Source organism: Acinonyx jubatus, chromosome D1 (genome assembly GCF_027475565.1).
Source record: "Acinonyx jubatus isolate Ajub_Pintada_27869175 chromosome D1, VMU_Ajub_asm_v1.0, whole genome shotgun sequence".
NCBI classification, from domain to species: Eukaryota; Metazoa; Chordata; class Mammalia; order Carnivora; family Felidae; genus Acinonyx; species Acinonyx jubatus.
In genome coordinates, this window is record NC_069390.1 from 98213014 (window position 1) to 98233969 (window position 20956).

Here is a 20956-nt window from a genome sequence, read left to right on the forward strand (position 1 = left end):
TCCCTACTTAGTTCCAGGTCCCCCTGCAGGCATCAAAGCTGTCCCTTCGTCTGCCAGCAGTGTGGTTGTCTCTTGGCTCCCCCCAGCCAAGCCCAATGGGGTGATCCGCAAGTACACCATCTTCTGCTCCAGCCCTGGGTCCGGCCAGCCGGTAAGTGGGCCCAGTGCCCAATGATGAGAGGGACAGGAGAAAGGGAAAAGTACCCTGAAGACCAGCTGGCTTCCGGGTCAAACCCGGGGGCTGCTTATGTCCATGTTTCTACCTAAATTCATGGATAAGAATGGGCACTGGTCACCCAAGAGCAGCTGAAGCCTTACCTGGTGCCCATCTTGGGTCAGTCCTCTGATCCAGGGGCTGCAAGGTGGTCACAACCCCTGGAGGCTTCTTTTGAGTCAGGGGTCACCGCCAAGCAGATGTGAAAGGGAGACCAAGGCCTGGGCTCTTCTGGTCTTCTGGTCTGGCTGACCAAGGAAGGTTCTATCAGGCCCCAGAGCTGGTGACTGGGGCCTGCCTGGTCCATGGCCTCTGGAAATGAATCACGCTCCAGCGTGAATGGTCTGGGCTCCGAGGGCTGCTGGAGCTCTGCCCTGAGCGGCCTTGTCAGCCTGGAACCCACTGGAGGGCGGAGGAAAATAGCAGACAGTAGAAGGAAGGCAAGGGCATCTCTCTCTGGGCCAGGGCTGGGCTTCACTGCTGGGGAGAGGACTCAGACTTCAATATCTGCCCAAAGCTGGGAGTACAGTGCAGTACTATGGATATGCATATCCATATACTATGCATATCCATAGCATATCCATAGTATGCATCCTTCCCTCTGCCTTTCCCGATCTCCAGCCTCTCCAGCACTGAGTTCTGCTGGGTGGCTACTCTGGAGCACAGCCGTTCTAGTTACATGAGCAGGTGCACCTGCCCTCAAGGGGTGTCCAGTCTAGTGGGGAGGGGGCGGGGCGCACCAGGGGTGTGCGGGAATAGTAGCTGGGAGATGTGCTCAGGACATCTCAGGCAGGCAGCAAGGAGCAGGAGGTGGCCAGCTTCCCCCTCCGCCAGCAGCTTGTGATGGGACAGCAGCCTGAGCATCTGCGGATGAGCTCCTGGCAGCCAGGAAGCATCTCTAGCTCCGCTCTGCTCTCCTGTGGTCTTTCTGAGTTACCCTCTGAGCAGTAGGTGGCCCAGCTCCGTACCAGTGAGGCCAGAGTTCTTTTGCCAGAGGAGAAGCCCAGAAATGTGGGCTTTTTAGTGACTCTGCGTCCTCCCCTCCATCCTCACGGCCACCAGCCCATATACAGAAAAGTGCACATATCGTGGGCGTACGGCTCCATGACATTTCCTAGCACATTGGGCAAGCAGCACCCAGAGCAGGGAACACGACATCAGGACACCCCAGAGGACCTCCTTGTGCCCCTCCCGGTCACCACCCTTCCCCTGCCAGGGTGACGACCATGCTGACTTCAGATTAGTGTTGCCTGTTTATGTCCATTATATAAGTGAAGTTCATACCATTAATCCGGCTTCTTTTACTCAACATTATTTTGAACTTGTGAATTTCCTCCACACTGTTGGGTGTGGTTATAGATCATTCACTTTCACTTCTGTATAGGTTTCCGCTGGGTGCGTATATAGAATTGTTTTATCCATTTCACTACCCATTGATAGGCATTTGGGTAGGTTCCAGTTTGGAGCTGTTCCTTGCGGCACTGCTATGCACACCCATACACGTGTGTACGTGTGCCTGTCGGGTGTGTACCCAGGAGAGGAAATGCGGGGCCCTGGGGTCTGGACGTTGAGAATGCGCTGCCATTGTTGGGTGTCTGTGCCAACTTTCCAATCGATGTTTTAGCCGTGCTGTCTGCCCCTCCTTCCCTTCTCCCCCTGCTCCCCCACCCCCCACACACATCCTAAGCTTATCACCATTCTGGATGCCCGCTGTGCCTTTTCCCAGCCCACGCCTCTGCCACTGCTGACCCCTGCCGTGGCATGGTCTTTATCCTCTGTCATACGCTGAATGCATTTGATGGCAATTAGCTGCTCACTTCTCTGGCTCCTGTGCTGGTCCGTGGGGCCCTGGGAGGACAAGGGCAGCATCTTTTCATCTCTGGGTCCCCCAGCTGCCAAACACTGTGCCTGGAACATCATTGCCACTAAATGCATGTTTGATGAATGAATTACGAGCAGCCTGGCAATTGTAAAGCCTTAGACATTGGGCAAGTTTCCCTTCATGAATTGACGGGAGAGGGTAGTCATTGTCCAGCTTGGCTTTGTGCGGTCATTTCCTCCTCCGACAATGAAGCCTTTCGAAGGAGTGCTGCCTCCTCATTAACTCAGGCTTCACGAGCCCCCAGAACGGAGCTCCTGGGGCCCGTGCCCTGCTGGAGACCCTGGGACCCTCCCCACTTCTCTTCATGTCCTGAGCACAAGCACGTAGGAAGCCCCTGTCTCCTGGGGACGGTTCCTATCTGACAGTGGCACACAGGGGCCAGGGGGCCTGTGCGATGAGAACTTCATTCAGTTCAGCCACCTTATGGAGGAGGAACCGCCTCAGCGAGGGACCCAGACACCCGACCACCACACTGTGTGATGTGTGATGTGTGATGTGTGATGTTACCGCTCTGCACAAATATACTCCAAATTCCAAACAACTGCACTACAAATTCGCTTATGAAAGAGACCTAGGAGTGAGCGCTGGGGGTGAGGACACAGGCGTGTACACGCGACAGGGCAAAACCACGGGTGTGAGTGTGAGGTTAGAGGCAATGCACGTGAGTCTAATGTATGCACACGTGCTAGGGTGTAAGAGCACGCACGTGTGGAACCCTGAGAATAGACGGGAACCGCATCTGGTGTGGGCTCCCGCAAGTTATGCCCTTGGGGGCAGCCAGAACTGCAGTGAGTCCCGTTAGAAATTGTACCAAACGTGTTCATACACTTGTTGTTTTTCTCTGATTATCAAAATGATGCAATTTTATTGCACAAAATTCTGTAAATACATAAAAGAATAGACAGGACAGTAGAAATTACATGTACTCGTTCCCTGAAGATAAACGCTGGCGGTGTGTTGGTAGATAGCCTTCCAGCCTTTGATCTGTATGTATATTATGGGGGGGGGGGTTAATAAAAAATTAAAATGAATTGTTACATAATGTTATATAATCTGTGTTTTCCATGTAATATATCTAGGCACTTTCCCACACCATCACATACTCTTTTCAAACATGACCTTGAATGCCCATATGTATATAATCTATTTAACTGGTGCCCTCATTATTCTTTCATCTATTTTCAAATGTTCAACATTGTACGTAACATGTCATTGAACATTCTTCAGATAAGTCTTTATGCACGTGTTTTATCATTTTCTTAGGTAAATTTCTATGGTCATTCCTGAGTCATAAAGAATATGGATATTCTTAAAATGTGCATACGTGTTTGTGAATTACCCCTCAGAAAGTTGGAACCAATTGATGCTTCCACCAGCAAAATAAGTCCATACTTGTTTCTTACCCCGATGCTAATCCAAAATATTATATTATGTTTCATTTTTGCCAGTTGGATTGGAAAAAAGGGGTCCTGTTTTAGGTATATTCCTTTCATTAATACTTAGGTTGATTATTGTTATATGTTTATTGACTGGTTTTTTTTTTCATCTTTGGGTAAAATTGTCAATTCATGTCCTTTATGCATTTTTTATTTGGGTGGTTCATGGTTTTTTCTCATTGATTTGTGAGTGCTCTTTACATAGAAGGATAATAACCTTTTTAAAAATCGTATTGGCTGCAATTATTTGCCAGCTCATTGCTTGCCTTTTGACACTGTTTTTGGTGTGCCGTAGGTTTTGTTTTTATATAATTCAAATTTATGAATCACTGTCCTTTGTGATTTTTGCCTTTATTTTTATGATTAGAAAGACAAATATGTTCATAGTTTTACCTTTTTCTTTTTAACTTTTGATCCACTGGGACTTTGTTTGGGAGTACAGTGATGTGTTTTTATTTTTTATTTTTTTTTAAACGTTTATTTTTGAGACAGAGAGGGACAGAGCATGAACGGGGGAGGGTCAGAGAGAGAGAGGGAGACACAGAATCAGAAACAGGCTCCAGGCTCTGAGCTGTCAGCACAGAGCCCGACGTGGGGCTTGAACTCACGAACCACGAGATCATGACCTGAGCCGAAGTCAGATGCTTAACCGACTGAGCCACCCAGGCGCCCCCAGTGATGTGTTTTTAAAAGCGATTTCAGGAGATTCTTGGGGAGCCCAGGTTCAAAGGAAGACCCCGGGATCTGGATACGATGCTAACACCTTCAAAGGAAAGCCAAACCTTTCCTGTGTAGACACAAACATACGCTCACGTACACACTGACACACAAGCACGCACATTCGACTTTTCTCCACACGTGCACATGCACACCTCAATCCTCATGGAAGAGTGAGCCGGGAGAAGAACGCGTCCCAGTTTACAAAGGACTCGCCCAGCGCTTGCCTATTTGTGCCTCTCTGTAACCACACGGGGTAGGCAGAGCAGTATCGCTTTCTTAGTTCACAGAATAGGAAACCGAGGCCCCAGGAGCCTTGAGAGAGAAAGGTGTATGAGCTGTGAGACTCACACTTGGTAAGAAGGGCAGGCGGGTGTTGGAGCCACTACACCACCCACTTCGTGCACAGACAGGAACTACAGGTACCCGCACGGTCCCCTGGGTGCCGTAGCCTGCAAAGACTTCCCAACTACCAAGGCTGAAGGTGGCTTTGCACCTGTCTGCAGCAGGGACCCCCCTGGGTTCAAGGCCAAATCTCCATTAGGGAGGCAAGAGGGAGACTTTGCCAGGCAGCTCTATGTGTATTGAGGAGACGCCTGTGCCTCCTTCCTAACATCTCCCTGCAGATGGCCTGGGGCCAAAAAAGGATGGTTTCTCCTGCCATAAGTCATCGGGCCCCTCAGTCCTCCCGTGGGGCACAGAGAATGTCCCTCTGTGACCCCATCTCTATCTGCAGGTCTGTCCCTCAGCATGTGGATGAATGTGTCCACGTGTCCGCATGCGCGTGAGCGTGCATGTGAGCATGTGTGTGCACGATCCCGTGACTGCAGAGATAACTAATTATTAGCTCCCTCTGGCCTCAGGGCCCCCCATCTGTTCCGGGGGCTGCTCCCCCCTCCCTAGACTTCTGCCCTGATTTCAAAGAGGCCCCAGTGCTGCCCTCCTTTCCCTTCCCCGCGGCTGACCAAAAAATAAAATGAAAGTCAGCCCCCTCCCGCCTGGACCAGGGAAGGGGCTGACAGGAGGTCTTCGAACTGGCGCTCATCAAAAGCTCCTTCTCAAATTCATTTCAATATCTGAGCCTCTGGTTTCCAAGGCAACATAATCTTTTCATCAAAGCAACTGGTAAAACCACTGGGATCCGATATTGTTTTGTTGGCAACTTGTCAAAACCGTCATTTGGTTAAAAAAAAAATGTATAGATTTATACAAGCTACAAATATACACGGTGATCTATACCACTAATAATCATTAATAAAGTGTTGTCCCGTGAAGCTTTCCGAGTTCCATCTCCCACCCCTTCTTCCCCCAGACGCTTTGCTCCCGCAGAATGAAGGAGTGGTAATTAGACGGCGGGGCGGGGAGGTGGTGCAGAGCGGGCTCGGGCTGGGGGCGCCCGTCTACAGCCCTAATAAGGCAAATGCGGTAATTTAGTTTCTTCCCAGAGACTCCCTTTCCCCGGGGTCTTCCTGGGACCCTCCCTCCTCCATTCTCCCTTCTCCGGACTCCCTCCATCACTCACCCGAAACACTCACATCCCCTGACCTGCAGCCACACTTGCCAGGGTCTGGGTCGGCCAAAGAAGTAAACCGAGGCTGGCCCAGCACCACGCCAGAGCAGGCCCACGAGCCCCCAGGGCCAAGCCCGGTGCAGATTCTGCTCACTGTTGCTCCCGAACCACGAAGGGCGAACGAGGCAGGATCCTGCCTCCTCTCCCCACCCCCCTGACTGGCCCACCCCCCTACTCTGAGCCCAGGTCCCCCGAGGAAGGTTGGGGTCGGGGGTTGGAGGCTGGAGGCCCAGGAGGCTGGGTTTTACACTTCCCTGCCCCTGTCCCGCAGGCTCCGAGCGAGTATGAGACGAGTCCAGAGCAGCTCTTCTACCGGATTGCCCACCTAAACCGTGGGCAACAGTACCTGCTGTGGGTGGCCGCCGTCACCTCTGCCGGCCGGGGCAACAGCAGCGAGAAGGTCACCATTGAGCCTGCGGGCAAGGGTAAGCGGCACAGGCCGGAGGGGAAGAAGCGGCCAGAAGCCCCCTTCTAGAATTTGGGCTCTCCCAAGAGAGGGGGTGTCTCTCTCCACCCTCTCTGCCACCTGGCTGAGAGGAGCTGGCGGGCCACCCGCCTCCGTCCCGCATCCGCCAACACTGGGCCTCTGCTGCCCCCTGACTCCCAGAAAGCCTTACAGCACGCTCCAGGCCGTGCAGCTACTCAGGGCCGGGTGGCATGGAGGGCCCCGGTCCCTCCTCCAAACTCGACTCCAGGGCCGAAAGAAGGGACATCAGTCTCGCTCCCAGCTCGCAGCAGAGCCTTTGTCCCAAGGCTCGGCTCCTCCAGAGGGGGCGGTGGCAGGGTATTGGGCTTCCACGGGGCCGAGAGCCATAAAGGGAGCTTCGTCGTTTGAAAGCCTAGACGTCTCCGGTAGAGGTAATGCCTCTGATGGCTGATTCACTCGATGCACGGACACTTAGAGAGCGCAGACCTAGGAGGCCCTGGGCTAGATGCCGCACGCGGAGTTTGTTCTTAGGGAACACCCCCATCGAATCCCTGGCCTGGGCAGAAGTATGGCATGAGGGCATATGCACCCCCGCGTTACAGGGAATGACAGGTGTGAGGCCCCAGCCCGGGAGCAAAGAGGCAGCTGCACAGCAGCTGATGTGCCCTCTGTGCAGACCGCAGGCCATGGGATCGACCCGCTGCCGGCCCACAACTTCAGTCCTCTGCCTTGGTTCTGGGCCTCCGTGGGAAGGCCACCTTCCTCTTGGGCCGGCCTCCTCCCTCAGCCACCTGAGTCTCTAGCCCTGGGGCCCTGGGAACCAACCCCAGCCACGTGGCAGCACCAGGTCTGGAGCTCTACAGCGTTTGGTGGCCTGGTTAACTTAACACCTGTGACACGGCCCGGTGGTCTGAGAGGGACCTGACGCGACTACCCTCTCCGGGTGCCCTTGACGTCTTTGCCTTTCTTGCTTTCCGTGAGGCTGCTTGTGCATCCTGGTGCTCCGAGCACGCTCCTGTCAACCCCGGGGGACGTTCCTTTCTCCTCTGTGGCTGTATGTTACTGCCACCCCTGTGTCAGTCTACATTCCTGCTCCCGGTGACTCAGTCCCTGGGCCGCTGACTCCCACATCGGTGTCCGTGGGACACTTGTATATCTGGGTGCTTTCCAGTTACTCCACGCGGGTGACCCCAGGTTCAGTGGGAGCGAAGTATCCCCGTTCCTCCTCCTCCTCCTTCCGTGTGCCTGGTCTCTGTGAGGGCACCAGCACCCAGCCGGAATCGGGCAGTCATCGTCCCCTCCCCCTCTATCGCTTCCTGAAAGGCAAGTCCTTCCCCGAGTCCTGCCGGTGCTTCCTGGAGCCCCTAACCTCTTGCCCCACTTACATCAGCTCCAGCCACCATCTTGCTCTCTGGCCACCATCTTGCCACTGGGCCACGTCCTCTGCCAAGCCATCCTCTGCTGGCACCGGGGCTTTATCTGCAACTCTACTTTGAACACGTCACTACTTACTTATCAGCTCATGACCCCAAGAGGAAGTCCAGCCTCCTTGTTCTGCCGACAGAGCCCCCCCGCCCCCCGCCGCCCATGCTTCTGCTCCTGCTCACCACCCATCCCCCTCCACCCACCCTGGGCTTTGGTCACGTCAGAGTATTTGCAGACCCTCACACTTCCCACGGGTCCCAGGCCTCCAGGCCTCTACTCGGTGCTGCTGCCTCTTCCCACCATGACTCTCCTTCCCTGCACAGGGCCTTCCTTTTTAGCCTTCAAGATTCAAGGTAAAGCTTCCAATTCCAGAAGCTTCCCTGGCTGTCACCTCCACCACCACCAAGCTGGCGGAGTCCATTCCTCCTGTGGGTTCCCACGGTTACTTGTACCTATCCCCACCATAGTATTCTCGACCCGTGGGGAAAAAAATGTTTTTAAGTTGGGCTCCACGCCCAGCGTGGAACCCATGACCCTGAGATAAAGACCTGAGCTGAGAGAGCAAGAGTCAGATGCTTTACCAACTGAGCCGCCCAGGCGTGCCCCTGCCCCCATAATGATCCTTTTTAAGTGTCTGTCCTGGACGATGTGCAACTCGAGGACAGGGAATAGATCTTCTTCACTGTGTGAGTCTTCAGAGCCTCATGGGAGACCTGGCCCATAGCAAGTATTTATTTGATAAATGTTTGTTGAACCAATGACTCCCATCTGAGATTGCCTGCACCCACCCCTGCTCCAAGCTCAAAGCAGAGGTCAGGTAGGAGACGGGGGGCTTGATGCGTAAATTTGGGAAGCCCCAAGAAAGGCCGCCCAGTACAGCATTGTGGGTAGGAGTGGGGTGCCCTCACATTCTCCTCCCCGTAGCCCCAGCGAAGATCATCTCATTCGGAGGCACCGTGACAACACCCTGGATGAAAGATGTCCGGCTGCCCTGCAATTCAGTGGGAGATCCAGCCCCTGCTGTGAAGTGGACCAAGGACAGGTATGTGCGGGACCCTGGAGGGCTGAGTGACCCAAGTGATGGGTGGTAGATGAGCCATAAAGAAAAGAATTGGGTGCCTTTACCTTCCAGCTGACCAGAGGCCCTGCCGGGTGCACGGCTACTGCTCTCCCAGGAGGCCTGGGCTCCCTGGCTCCCCACCGTTGACGGCTAAGGATCTCCCCTCCCTGGGTGCCTGAAGAGGGCAGGGTTACGGGATATCCCCAGGAAGTGCTGAGCAGAGCCAAGGGCCCTGGGCCGCCTAGCCAGCCTCCTTCTGCTCCCAGCCCTGTGTGCCTCCAGTCCTGAGGGAGGCCCCGGGAAGAGGGGATGCTTACCATAACCCATCTCTGCCCTCCCACCCCTGCAGTGAAGACTCAGCCATCCCTGTGTCCATGGACGGGCACCGGCTCATCCATACCAACGGCACACTGCTGCTGCGTGCTGTGAAGGCTGAGGACTCAGGCTACTACACCTGCACGGCCACCAACACTGGAGGCTTTGACACCATCATCGTCAACCTTCTGGTGCAAGGTAAGACCCTGGAAGGCCGGCCACCCGGCAACCTCCCCAACGACCTGGGCGACAGACCCTCGGTGGGACAGAGGTGCCACATGGAAGAGAAGGCAGGAGGGATGGAGAGAAGGAGCGGGAGCCAGGGAGGCTCCAAGAGGGTGGGAAAGCCAGGCCTTGGCCCTCACTTGCAACTGGGAGACCCCACACCCCTGTCATCGGATGTTAATGCTTTGTGGTGAGGGCTGGTGGCTTTCCCTCACAGTTCCCCCGGACCAGCCCCGCCTCACTGTCTCTAAAACCTCCGCTTCATCCATCACCCTGACCTGGATTCCAGGTGACAATGGGGGCAGCTCCATCCGAGGTGAGAGGGGTCTGGATGAGGAGGGGGGGAAAGGGGAAGAAACTCTGGGCCCAGGAGCAGGGGAAGGGCTTCACCCACTCCCACCACTTGGTCCACATAATGCCCCAGAAGTGATCAATGGCCAGGGGGATGGGCAATTCGGACCAGTAGGAAGTTACCCAAGTGCCACAGAAAGTCACCAGCCTAGGTATCCCACGTTTAGACGGCCCACCCCAAATGCTGCTGGTGAGCTGTGTGAACCTGGAGAGATCTGTTTTCTTCTCTGGGCCTCAGTTCCCAAATCTGTAACAGTAGACAGAGAGTGCTTCTCCGCCTTGAATAAGCACATGAATCACCAGGAGGATCTTAAAGAATGCAGATTCTGATTCAAGAGGTCTGGGATGGGATCTGAAAAGCCCCCAGGTGATCTAATACCACTGTCGGGGACCATCCCTGGAGTAGCAGGGTCTAAGTAGGGTCCCTTTTAAGCCTCAAGGCTCTGGATTCTGCTCCCTTCCCCACCTTAGCTGCTAAAGAGAGAGCGGGAAAACTCCTTGCAGCTTTGGGTCCAACCTGCATGGGCCCTCCCCCCATCACCAAAGGCCCCACTCTGCCCCTGCCGGAGCCCAGCCCCACGAAGCCTGTTGGGGTGTCCCAGGCCCCGCCACGCCCGCCCTGAGCCAGGCAAACCTCCCGGGCAGGCTTCGTGCTGCAGTACTCGGTGGACAACAGCGAAGAGTGGAAGGATGTGTTCATCAGCTCAGGGGAGCGGTCCTTTAAGCTGGACAGCCTCAAGTGTGGCACGTGGTACAAGGTGAAGCTGGCAGCCAAGAACAGCGTGGGCTCCGGGCGCATCAGCGAGATCATCGAGGCAAAGACCCATGGGCGGGGTGAGGCTTAGCAATCACCCAGATGGGGAGAGATGGGCCCAGGCCATGGGGATGGAAGACGGCTGGGGTAGGCAAGGAGGGCGCTGGGAAGCAGAGACTGAGGGGAGGGGCTTAGCCGCGTTCCGGCCTATGGATAGCACCATGACCAATCACAGTAGGAGAAACAGGCCCCACCTCCCTGGCGGGGTAGCCGATGGTGACAGCCGCCTCCTCCTTCTCCCCACATCCCTTCCTCCTCTGCCAAGGCCTTCTCTCCAGGTCCTTCCCTCATCTCCCTCCTCCTCTGTCCCCTGGGGCATCCCTAGTCCCATCTGTGCCAAACGCTGTTCCCAGAGCCACTGCAGCCCCCCTGGCCCAGGGTACTCCTCCCCCCGCGGATGAACGAACCCTCCTCCTCTCTCTCGGTCTCTAACCACGCTCTCTCCCTGTGCCCCCCCGCCCCCTAGAGCCCTCCTTCAGCAAAGACCAGCACCTGTTCACCCACATCAACTCCACGCATGCTCGGCTTAACCTGCAGGGCTGGAACAACGGGGGCTGCCCTATCACAGCCATCGTCCTGGAGTACCGGCCCAAGGGCACCTGGGCCTGGCAGGGGCTGCGGGCCAACAGCTCCGGGGAGGTGTTTCTGACTGAGCTGCGCGAGGCCACGTGGTACGAGCTGCGCATGCGGGCCTGCAACAGCGCCGGCTGCGGCAACGAGACTGCCCAGTTCGCCACCCTGGACTACGACGGGAGTGAGTCGGAGAGGGTGGGAGGGGCAGCACCCGGACCGCGGGGAGGTGTCCCCAGGGAAGCTGGCAGAGAGGCAGACGCATAAAGACAGGACAGACAAATCGAAAAACAGACAGGGAGGAAAAAGCTGGAGACAGGGAAGGGAGCAGCAGACCGGTAGGCAGGCAGGCCGGTGGGCAGGTGCCCCCATGACCATACAGACCTGCAGACAGGCAAACGGGTCACACTAAGACAGACAGTCTTGGAAGGTGCAGTCCTTGCTCTCTGTTGCTTCAGAGAGATGGAGAGGAATGTAGAGGTGTAGTTGAGGCCCTGCCCTCGGAGGACCCTCTGCTAACATGGTGCATTAGCCAGGATGGGATGGTCTGTGCTGCAGTAACAGATAAACACTAAAAGCTCCAGGGCTTAGCCCAGTAAAGATCTGCTTCTTGCTCTCATAACGCCTTGAGAGGGTTGGCTGGCCACCATCTTCTAGCTCTGCCATCTTGAATGGGTAGCCTCCAAGGTCACCAAGAAGAAAAGGGTAAAAGAGGCACCCCAGTTCTTAACTGCCTTGGCCAGGAGGTGACGCACGTCACTTCTATTCACACTCTGTTGTCCGGAACTAGTCACCTGATTCTCATCTAACTGCCAGGAAGTCTGGGAGGTGTAGATGAGCACGTGGGTGTTTGGTGTCTGCCATGTGGGGCACTTCCTACACATGCGTATGCTCACACACACGCATGCACACACATGCACATGCGCGCACACACACACGTGCATGCATACATTAAAGGTACATAGAAGGCTGAATTCATAGAGATCCATTGTCACAAGGTAAATGAAGTCGACCCGTGCGTTAAGGAAATTGAAGAAAAGCAGTAGCAGAAGGGGATGGGCTCAAACATGGAAGCTACATGAAGGAGATGGCTCTTATTCAAGGCTTTGAAACAGGCCAAAGAGGGGCTTTGCAGAGGGCTATGTCAGCAGAACTTACTGCCTCTGTGCAGGCACCCAAAGTTAGCAGATACTGCCCATGGGAGGGGGGGATCAAGGAGACAATGCAGCATTGAATGGCTTTGTTCCCATCTGGGGAAGAGACCCTGGGATCCCACTGCTCTGACAGTGCTCTCTCTGAATCCTGCTATCCCTCCCCCATTTTACGAGCTGGATGGGGGCATCTACGCTCATCTGTCCCCCCTCTAGAAATGAACATTGAACTCCAACAGGAAGGAGACTATCTCTGAAAGACTTCAGGGTAACTCTAAAACAGCCTCACGAAGTCATCAATTTCATAATGCAGCATAGAAACGACATGATTGTTCATGGATGTCCTGATCTGACCAGAATTTGGGGGGTGGTGGGGAGGGCAAAAGGGGAAGGCTGGGGCTCTGTGCCAGGAAGTGGGGGTCAGAATGAGACCAAGGGCAGCAAGAGAGGTTCGAGGGCTACCCCACCCGGAGGACTCTGTATAGATCCTACTCATAAGGGACATCTGACTCCCTTCTTCACCCCATTCAGGTACCATCCCTCCCATCAAGTCTGCTCAAGGTGAAGGGGATGATGTGAAGAAGCTGTTCACCATTGGCTGCCCGGTCATCCTGGCCACTCTGGGGGTGGCACTGCTCTTCATCGTTCGCAAGAAGAGGAAGGAGAAGCGGCTGAAGCGGCTCCGAGGTAGGCAAGTTTCCTACGGGCTTCCCAGGAAGGAGTGTTGGCCCTCAGCCACGCTGGCCACCTTTCATTGGCTCATGGCACCATCTGGGCAAGAGAGTGTACCTGTGTCTCATTTAAGGGCGAGCTGCTACTCCAATCTTCTGAAACTTTAGTTCTCACTGCTTCCTCCTCTGTGCCCCCAAGACTTTGTGCCTGACCTAACCAGGGCTGAATTTTAGAGGTGCACACTGGCAAAGCCATATTGGTTTAAATATTTAAACATTTCCATGTTAGGGGCACCTGGGTGGCTCAGTCGGTTAAGCATCTGACTTTAGCTCAGGTCATGATCTCGTGATTCATGAGTTCGAGCCTCTTGTCAGGCTCTGTGCTGACATCTCAGAGCCTGGAGCCTGCTTCCGGTTCTGTGTCTCCCTCTCTCTCTGCCCCTCCCCTGATTGTGCTCTCTCTCTCTCTCTCTCTCTGTCTCTCAAAAATGAATAAATGTTAAAAAAAAAATAAAGAATAAACATTTCTATGTTGTTCCCTTCCACCCTGGATCTTCCTTCTCTCACACAGGATCCCTGCAATTCTTCTAGGAGCTGGCCACTAAAGCATAGACCTGCAGGTGGTCTCTAGGACCTTGCTCAGTTCTGACTGTGTTGCTTCCAGAATGTGTCTGATGTTAAATATTTTGAATATCACCCCTATCCTAATACATGATACCATAGGCTGGCATGAATGGGTCTGATTTACCTTGATTTCCCCAGGGCCTAGTACAGTGTCTGGCACCTAGTAGTTGCTTAACAGATGGTCATTCATTCATTTGGAAAACATTTATTGAATATCTGCTGTATTGTAGATACTTCCATACATTGGAGATATAAAGACAAATGAAGAAGGAAGAGTCCATAGTCTTCATAGAGGACTCTTATGAGTCTAGTCCTCATAGAGTTTACAGTCTAACGTGAGAAGCCAGGGCACAACAGTAGTACAAAAGAGGAATTACTAACACTGCCTTGCATGTTTAGGAGTCGATTGGATGGATGGATGGATGGATGGATGGATGGATGGATGGACAGATGGATGATTGGATGATTGGATGAATGGTTGAATGATTAATTGGATGGTTGGATGGAAAGATATATAGATGGAAGGATGGCTGGATAGGTAGTTAAATGAAAGGCTCAATGTATAGGTGGTTTAATGGATAGGTGGCTGTATAGATAGATGGAGGAGTGGATGGATGAATGATTAGATAGATGGATAGATTAATGGTTGAATGGATTAATGTGTGGATCCATGGGTAGGTGGATGGATGGATGTATATTTGAATGGATGGATAATAGATGAATGATTAGGTAGATGGGTAGATAGTTGAATGGATGTTTGGATGGCTGGAGGATGGATAGATGGATGGATAGATAGATGGATGATAAGATGGACAGATGAGGGGCGCCTGGGTGGCGCAGTCAGTTAAGCGTCCGACTTCAGCCAGGTCACAATCTCGCGGTCCGTGGGTTCGAGCCCCGCGTCAGGCTCTGGGCTGATGGCTCAGAGCCTGGAGCCTGTTTCCGATTCTATGTCTCCCTCTCTCTGTGCCCCTCCCCCGTTCATGCTCTGTCTCTCTCTGTCCCAAAAATAAATAAACGTTGGGAAAAAAAAGATGGACAGATGATTGTATGATTTTATGGATGTATGGATAGGTGATTGAATGAATGGTTGAGTAGATGAATGGATAATTGGATGGATAGATGGATGGATGGATGGTTGAACAAGTGGATTGTTGAATGGGTAGATGATGGATGAATGACTGGATGGGTGGGTGGAGAAATAAATAGACTGATAGGTAAATGGATCAATGGTGAATGGATGGATGGATGGATGGATAGATGGATGGATGGATGGATGGGTGAGTAGATGGTTGGATATATACCTGGAGCTAGATTCATTCTGACAGATTAGTTTCATGATTCTCATTCTCCTCAGAGGTTTAATGGATTAACTAGGCCCTTTGCTTCTCTCACTCTTTTTTTTTTTTTTTTTTTTTTTTTTTTTTTTTTTTGTCAATTCATCCATGGACTTCTTGGGGACAGGTGCCCAAGAGGAAGAAATGAAGTCTCTTGGTTCATAGTCATTTAGGGATGCCCACTGACCACCTCAACTTCACTCTCTTCTCTTCTCAGCAGACAACTGAGGATGGACCCTCCACTGGTACCCATTCCCAGCCTGCTATGTTGTCTTGTTTAATTAGAGTCGATTCAAGAAACAGATGGAGCGGTTTACATACCCTCTCCTTTGGGAAGGACCTCCATATTAGATAAAAATCTGAGGAAAGGAAAACAGACCTGAGCCAAACCTCACACCAGGAGCAGTCAGACCTTATTGTGTTTTAGACCATTTTGGAAGCCTTTTCACTTCTCCCTCTTCTTCCCAGGAGACCAGCTCTGGTCCCATTTTAGGGAACTCCCCCACCTTTTCCCCCATGCCTCTGCCAGTTTTCATCGTGCTCAGACTCTATTCTCACCAAGCCCCTCTCTCTACTCTTTTGCAGATGCAAAGAGTTTGGCAGAAATGTTGATAAGGTAGGTGTCACATGGCTGCTTCCTCCCCTGCAGAGGACAGGCTTCTAAGACCCCACTGTCCCGCTAAACCCTCTCCTCCAGCCCCTCATGGCTGCTGAGTCACCCACCGCTGGCCCTTCTCTCCACAGCAAGAACAACCGAAGTTTTGACACCCCTGTGAAGGGGCCTCCCCAAGGCCCGCGGCTACACATTGACATCCCCAGGGTCCAGCTGCTCATCGAGGACAAGGAGGGCATCAAGCAGCTGGGTGAGTGACAAGAGCCGCAGGCTCTCTGTCCCGCTCTCCCCCAGGCCACAACCCACAAAGGGCAGCCACCAGCCCTCCCAGCAGTGCCCAGAGCTCTGGCAGCAGCCCCACCAACAACTCAGCAACCTCAGAACTCACTGAAGCTTCTCTCAAGGGCTAAGTTTCCTCCTCTAGCCGAGAGAATTATTCTGTCCTTTCTGGGTCTCAACGTGGGATAAAGACAAAAAGACATTTGCAACGTCCAAAGAGAAAGACTCCTACTCATTGTCCTTCTTCCCCCAGGAGATGACAAAGCCACCATTCCTGTGACGGATGCTGAGTTCAGCCAAGCTGTCAACCCGCAGAGTTTCTGCACTGGTGTCTCCTTGCACCATCCAGCCCTCATCCAGAGCACAGGACCCCTCATCGACATGTCTGACATCCGGCCAGGCACCAGTATGCCTTATCCCCAGGGAGACAGACCTCTTCCCGCACAGGGTGTCTTGGGAACAGCATGGGGCACAGCCAATTAAAAAAAAAAAAAAAGGTGGGAGAGGAACAGCATGGAAGAATGCAAAGAACACTGGAGTTAGAGTCTATAGACCTTGACTGAAGACTTACTTAGCTGTGACCTTGGGTATATTGCTAACTTTGTCTCTCTGGGCCTCCGTTGCCTTACCTAGACATTTGAGGGTTGGGTGTTCTTGCTCTCCAAAGGCCTTCTGCCTCTAGCGCTGCAGCTCTGGACATCAGGATAGAACACATCAAGGGCTATGGGGAATGAGTGCACAGGAGGCAGCAGGAGAGGAGGCGACATTCTTCCCCCCGCGGAAGGAAAAGATGGGGTGGGTGGGGAGGACCAGGATGCCACCCACTGCCCCCACACCTCACCACCGTAGCTCTGTTCCTCCGGGGCCAGCTATGTGGTTGGGAGAGGCAACATGCTCAGCCTCCCCACGGGAGCTTCTGTGGCTGCTTATGCCTCTTCCCTGGCTCTGCACTGCCCTTCTGGTAAGTGCCAGCTGCCCAGGCCTCAGTGCCCTCAGTGGACGTGCTAGCCATCGCTTCCTGTTTGCAGATCCAGTGTCTAGGAAGAACGTCAAGTCAGCCCACAGCACCCGGAACCGGTACTCAAGCCAGTGGACGCTGACCAAGTGCCAGGCCTCCACACCTGCCCGCACCCTCACCTCTGACTGGCGCACCGTGGGATCCCAGCATGGTGTCACTGTCACTGAGAGTGACAGCTACAGTGCCAGCCTCTCCCAGGACACAGGTGAGCCCAGGGCCCTGCCCGCGTCTTGCTCTCTGTTCTTCACTTCCCCTACCTTCCAGCTCCCCCTTCCGTTTTCCCAGCCTCTACCCACCAGCTCATGGGGGCCAAGACACAAGTCCGCTTCATTGCCAGCTGGCCACTGACTTACTGTGTGGCTGGCGCAAAAACACTTGACCTCGCTGAGCTCTGCTTAGTCAAGGATTTCACTTGGCTATCCCAGAAGATGTCAGAGAAAATGGTATGTGTGATGTTTGTTGGAGAAAGAGCGGAGTGTTCCAGGGAGTGGGTGCTTATTTTCAAGAATGGAAGACATTCTGCCCTTTATTCACCAAAGACCCCACTTCGGCCACCACTGCTACCTTCCCAGGGGGCGATCAGGGTCCTCAGAGATGACCACTGGGGTCAAGGGTAGGGGCACTGCTCAGTCTGGTCTCGTTTTTGTTTTTATTTTTTAATGTTTATTTTTGAGAGAGAGAGAGAGCGCGCGAGCAGGGGAGGGGCAGAGAGAGGGAGACACAGAATCCAAAGTGAGCTCTGGTCTCATTGGTAAATGAGACCCTTCTCCCCATGACCCGCCCCCCATTTCTTCTTACCTCCACACTTTCCATCTCCCCAGACAAAGGGCGGAACAGCATGGTGTCCACCGAGAGTGCCTCGTCCACGTACGAAGAGCTGGCTCGGGCCTACGAGCACGCCAAGCTGGAAGAACAGCTTCAGCACGCCAAGTTCGAGATCACCGAGTGCTTCATCTCCGACAGCTCCTCTGACCAGATGACCACAGGCACCAACGAGAACGCGGACAGCATGACGTCCATGAGCACGCCCTCAGAGCCCGGCATTTGCCGCTTTACCGCCTCCCCGCCCAAGCCCCAGGATGCCGACCGAGGCAAGAACGTGGCTGTGCCCATCCCGCACCGGGCCAACAAGAGTGAGTGCTCGGCCCCCCTCCCCTGCTGTGTCCCCTGCCCTGCCACCACATGGGGCCGGCCCGCCTGGGCAGGGCTCCTTGGCGGCGTGGGCAGCGCAAAGCAAGGACTCGGGAGAGTCCAGGTCAGGGTCCATATCCTGGCTCAGCCGCTTAATACCTCCGTGGCCTTGGGAAGTCACTTAGCCTCTCTGGCCTTCCTTTTCTCGTTTGTAAAATGCAAGTGACAGCATATACTCTGCGTTGTCGTAGCGGACACCGGAAGTTCTGGACGTGCCCGACGCAGGGCAGGTTCTCAGGACGTAGTGATCCTCCCCTTACCCCGAGGCTGTGCCAGTGTGGGGACACAGCTGCCCAACGGCCGTGGGTCTCAGTGCCTTTCAAATCAATCCAGACGCGAAGGAACAATCCTGGCAGCTCAGCCCATGGTGACCAAACCTCACGGTGGGCAGTGACCTAGCCTGACTGGGAACTGTCTGACCCAGGGGCCTGGCCAGAGCATACGCCTGTTGGGGTTGGTGGGACAGCCGTAGGATAACCGGAGGGGGGTCCATCAACGGGCACTGGACCACACTATACCGTGCAAATCATGCACAGTCTGGTCTGCTCGCTGCTGGCCTTGCTCAGTGGCCATGCTGATCGGGGCCCTCGGGACCATCTAGAGAAGAGCCCAGGGTAACAAAGTACAAAGGCTTTGGAGATTCGCAGCCCTGAATGACACCCCTACCCCTTCTAGCTGGGAGAAACGGGGCAAATTACTTAACCTCTCTGAACCTCAGTTTCCTCATTTGCAAAATGTGGGCAGGTATTAACCTATATCCAGGGGGCTACAGGGACTAAATGAGATCATGTAAGGAAAGTTCCTGGCACAGTCACAGGACAGAGGCACATTTACAGGTGAGGATGCTTATTGAGCCGAGGGATCAGGGCGCAGGGGTCCCGGAAGCGTGTCATATGGAGGTGGTTTGAGAAATCAGGAAGATCCCACCTGTGAGAAAGGAGAGGGGTGAGGAAACGTAGCTGACTTCAGACCTCTGGACGACAGCCGTGGGAAAGGTGGAGGTGTGGGGGCGCTTGCTATGTGGCAGAATATGTGGCAGAAGGCAGAATCAGGCTCAGCGTGGGGAGTCGTCGTTTTCAGAAATGAGCTCTCCCCCAGGTGAAGCTGAGCAGCGTATATCGGCCATTTAGCAACAAGTATCAATTTATTGAGCAACTACTATATGTGCTAGCCATGGTAACTGAAGCACTTTCCGTATTTGATCTCATTCACTACTGACGGTAATCCTATAGGGAAGTGCGATTGTCCACATCTCACCGATAAGGAAACCAAGGCTCAGAGAGGTCAAGTAACTGACGATTGCCCGGCTTGTGGAGGGACTCCCAGGTCAGATGGGGGGAAAGATTGGGGAGTAGGGGGTGGCACGAGCAAGCTGGCTCCCAGAGGCCTCTGCCTCCAACCTTTTCTGGCTCTGTGATTCCAGGTGACTACTGTAACCTGCCCCTGTATGCCAAGTCGGAGGCCTTCTTTCGAAAGGCAGATGGGCGCGAGCCCTGTCCCGTGGTCCCACCCCGAGAGGCTTCCATCCGGAACCTGGCTCGAACCTACCACACCCAGGCTCGCCACCTGACCTTGGACCCTGCCAGCAAGCCCTTGGGCCTCCCGCACCCAGGGGCCCCTGCTGCCGCCTCCACAGCCACTTTACCTCAGAGGACCCTGGCCATGCCAGCACCCCCAGCCGGCACGGCCCCCCCAGCTCCCGGCCCCACCCCTGCCGAGCCCCCCGCGGCCCCCAGTGCCGCCCCTCCGGCCCCCAGCACCGAGCCTCCGCGGGCCGGGGGCCCACACACCAAAATGGGGGGCTCCAGGGACTCACTTCTCGAGATGAGCACATCGGGGGTAGGGAGATCCCAGAAGCAGGGGGCAGGGGCCTACTCGAAATCCTATACTCTGGTGTAGGGGCACGGTGAGAAAAGCGGCCCCACGCTCGGACCTGTCTGCACCTGCAGCCCTCACACACCAACTTGGCTGTTTTCCTGCATTATTTATATTAAACTGACAGACAGAAACCAACCGACAACGAAAAGAAACCCCCCCCCGAGTCATCAACGCTTGTACATAGAACTCTTTTGTACAAATGAAACTATTTTCTTCTTCTCCATGAAGCCAGGGCACAAAGAATTTAACAGTACAAATCAACCCCTCCAACCCCACAAAATATGCGTGGAGAGATCTATATACATATATAGGGAGATGGGAACATGTCGACAAGCTATGTATCTATATATTTCTCTCCCCTTATTTTGAGACAGAGGCACAAAGACTCAGCAATTTTTCCCTCCTACTCACTCAACCCTCCTTTCAATCTAGGCGGTTTTGACAAAGACCAAACTCCCAACTCAGAGACACTGCATGCGATTTTACTGTTCCAAGAAAACCAGGACTTGCTTCAATTTGCAGATGCTTATGTGTTAATACCTTTTTCTATGAAAAAAAACCCAGCGCCGTGTGCAATAAAGGTTATGTTTCTACGTGGTAGCTTCTTTCCCATCTGGCAAGGGCCAGTGGGGAGGGGAGGGAGGAAGGAAAGGCCCCTATGCCTAGCTGGCTATCTCTCATGGGGAGACTGTGAGAAGCGTGGGTTTTAGCTCAGCAGGTTAAACTTTTTAAAAGGCTTTTAATTAGCCCGGGTGCATTCTTGAGCACCTGTTCTGTTCTCAGATCTGGGCTGGCCCCTAAAGGGGGCCAGCTGTGTGGCTTTGAGCACGCTCCTAAACCCCTCTGGGCCAGTTTCCTTATCTATAAAATGAGGCAACCTTACTGAGAGCTTGGGGAGCTTGGAATGGGGGGGGGGGGGGGAGGGTAAGTGCTGGCTTCTCTCCTCCAGGAGAACATGACCGTGCCCAGGGAAATAAAGCTAGGCAAAACACAAGTGCCCACTTAAGTCATATAAGAGGTGCCTATAAACTGGGAGGGGGAGGAAGAGATTCTATGTATCCTGGGGGTTGGGACAGAGCCGGAAGTTCTAGGCTGTTAAGGCAAAGTGAGGCCAAGGAGAAGGAGTGAGGCCATCAGAGTTTGGAGAGGTGAAAGGGGCTCATGGAGGAGGGAAATGGAGCTCCACCA

General features: G+C 53.9%; 1 protein-coding gene across 1 annotated transcript in view; it reads left to right on the top strand.

Moving 5' to 3' along the window:
- The window catches only part of DSCAML1 (DS cell adhesion molecule like 1), a 348259-nt gene extending 327898 nt beyond the window's left edge, over positions 1–20361 (top strand). Inside the window, exons 20-33 of the mRNA XM_027036614.2 lie at positions 12–151; positions 6091–6244; positions 8596–8713; positions 9081–9244; positions 9489–9587; positions 10268–10456; positions 10903–11190; positions 12689–12844; positions 15375–15405; positions 15534–15652; positions 15935–16087; positions 16710–16904; positions 17521–17832; positions 19314–20361. Of these exons, the coding sequence (XP_026892415.2) occupies positions 12–151; positions 6091–6244; positions 8596–8713; positions 9081–9244; positions 9489–9587; positions 10268–10456; positions 10903–11190; positions 12689–12844; positions 15375–15405; positions 15534–15652; positions 15935–16087; positions 16710–16904; positions 17521–17832; positions 19314–19789 (2594 nt within the window). The 3' untranslated portion in view covers positions 19790–20361. The remainder of the gene's footprint in view (positions 1–11; positions 152–6090; positions 6245–8595; positions 8714–9080; positions 9245–9488; positions 9588–10267; positions 10457–10902; positions 11191–12688; positions 12845–15374; positions 15406–15533; positions 15653–15934; positions 16088–16709; positions 16905–17520; positions 17833–19313) is intronic.
- The last annotated feature ends 595 nt before the right edge of the window (positions 20362–20956 follow it).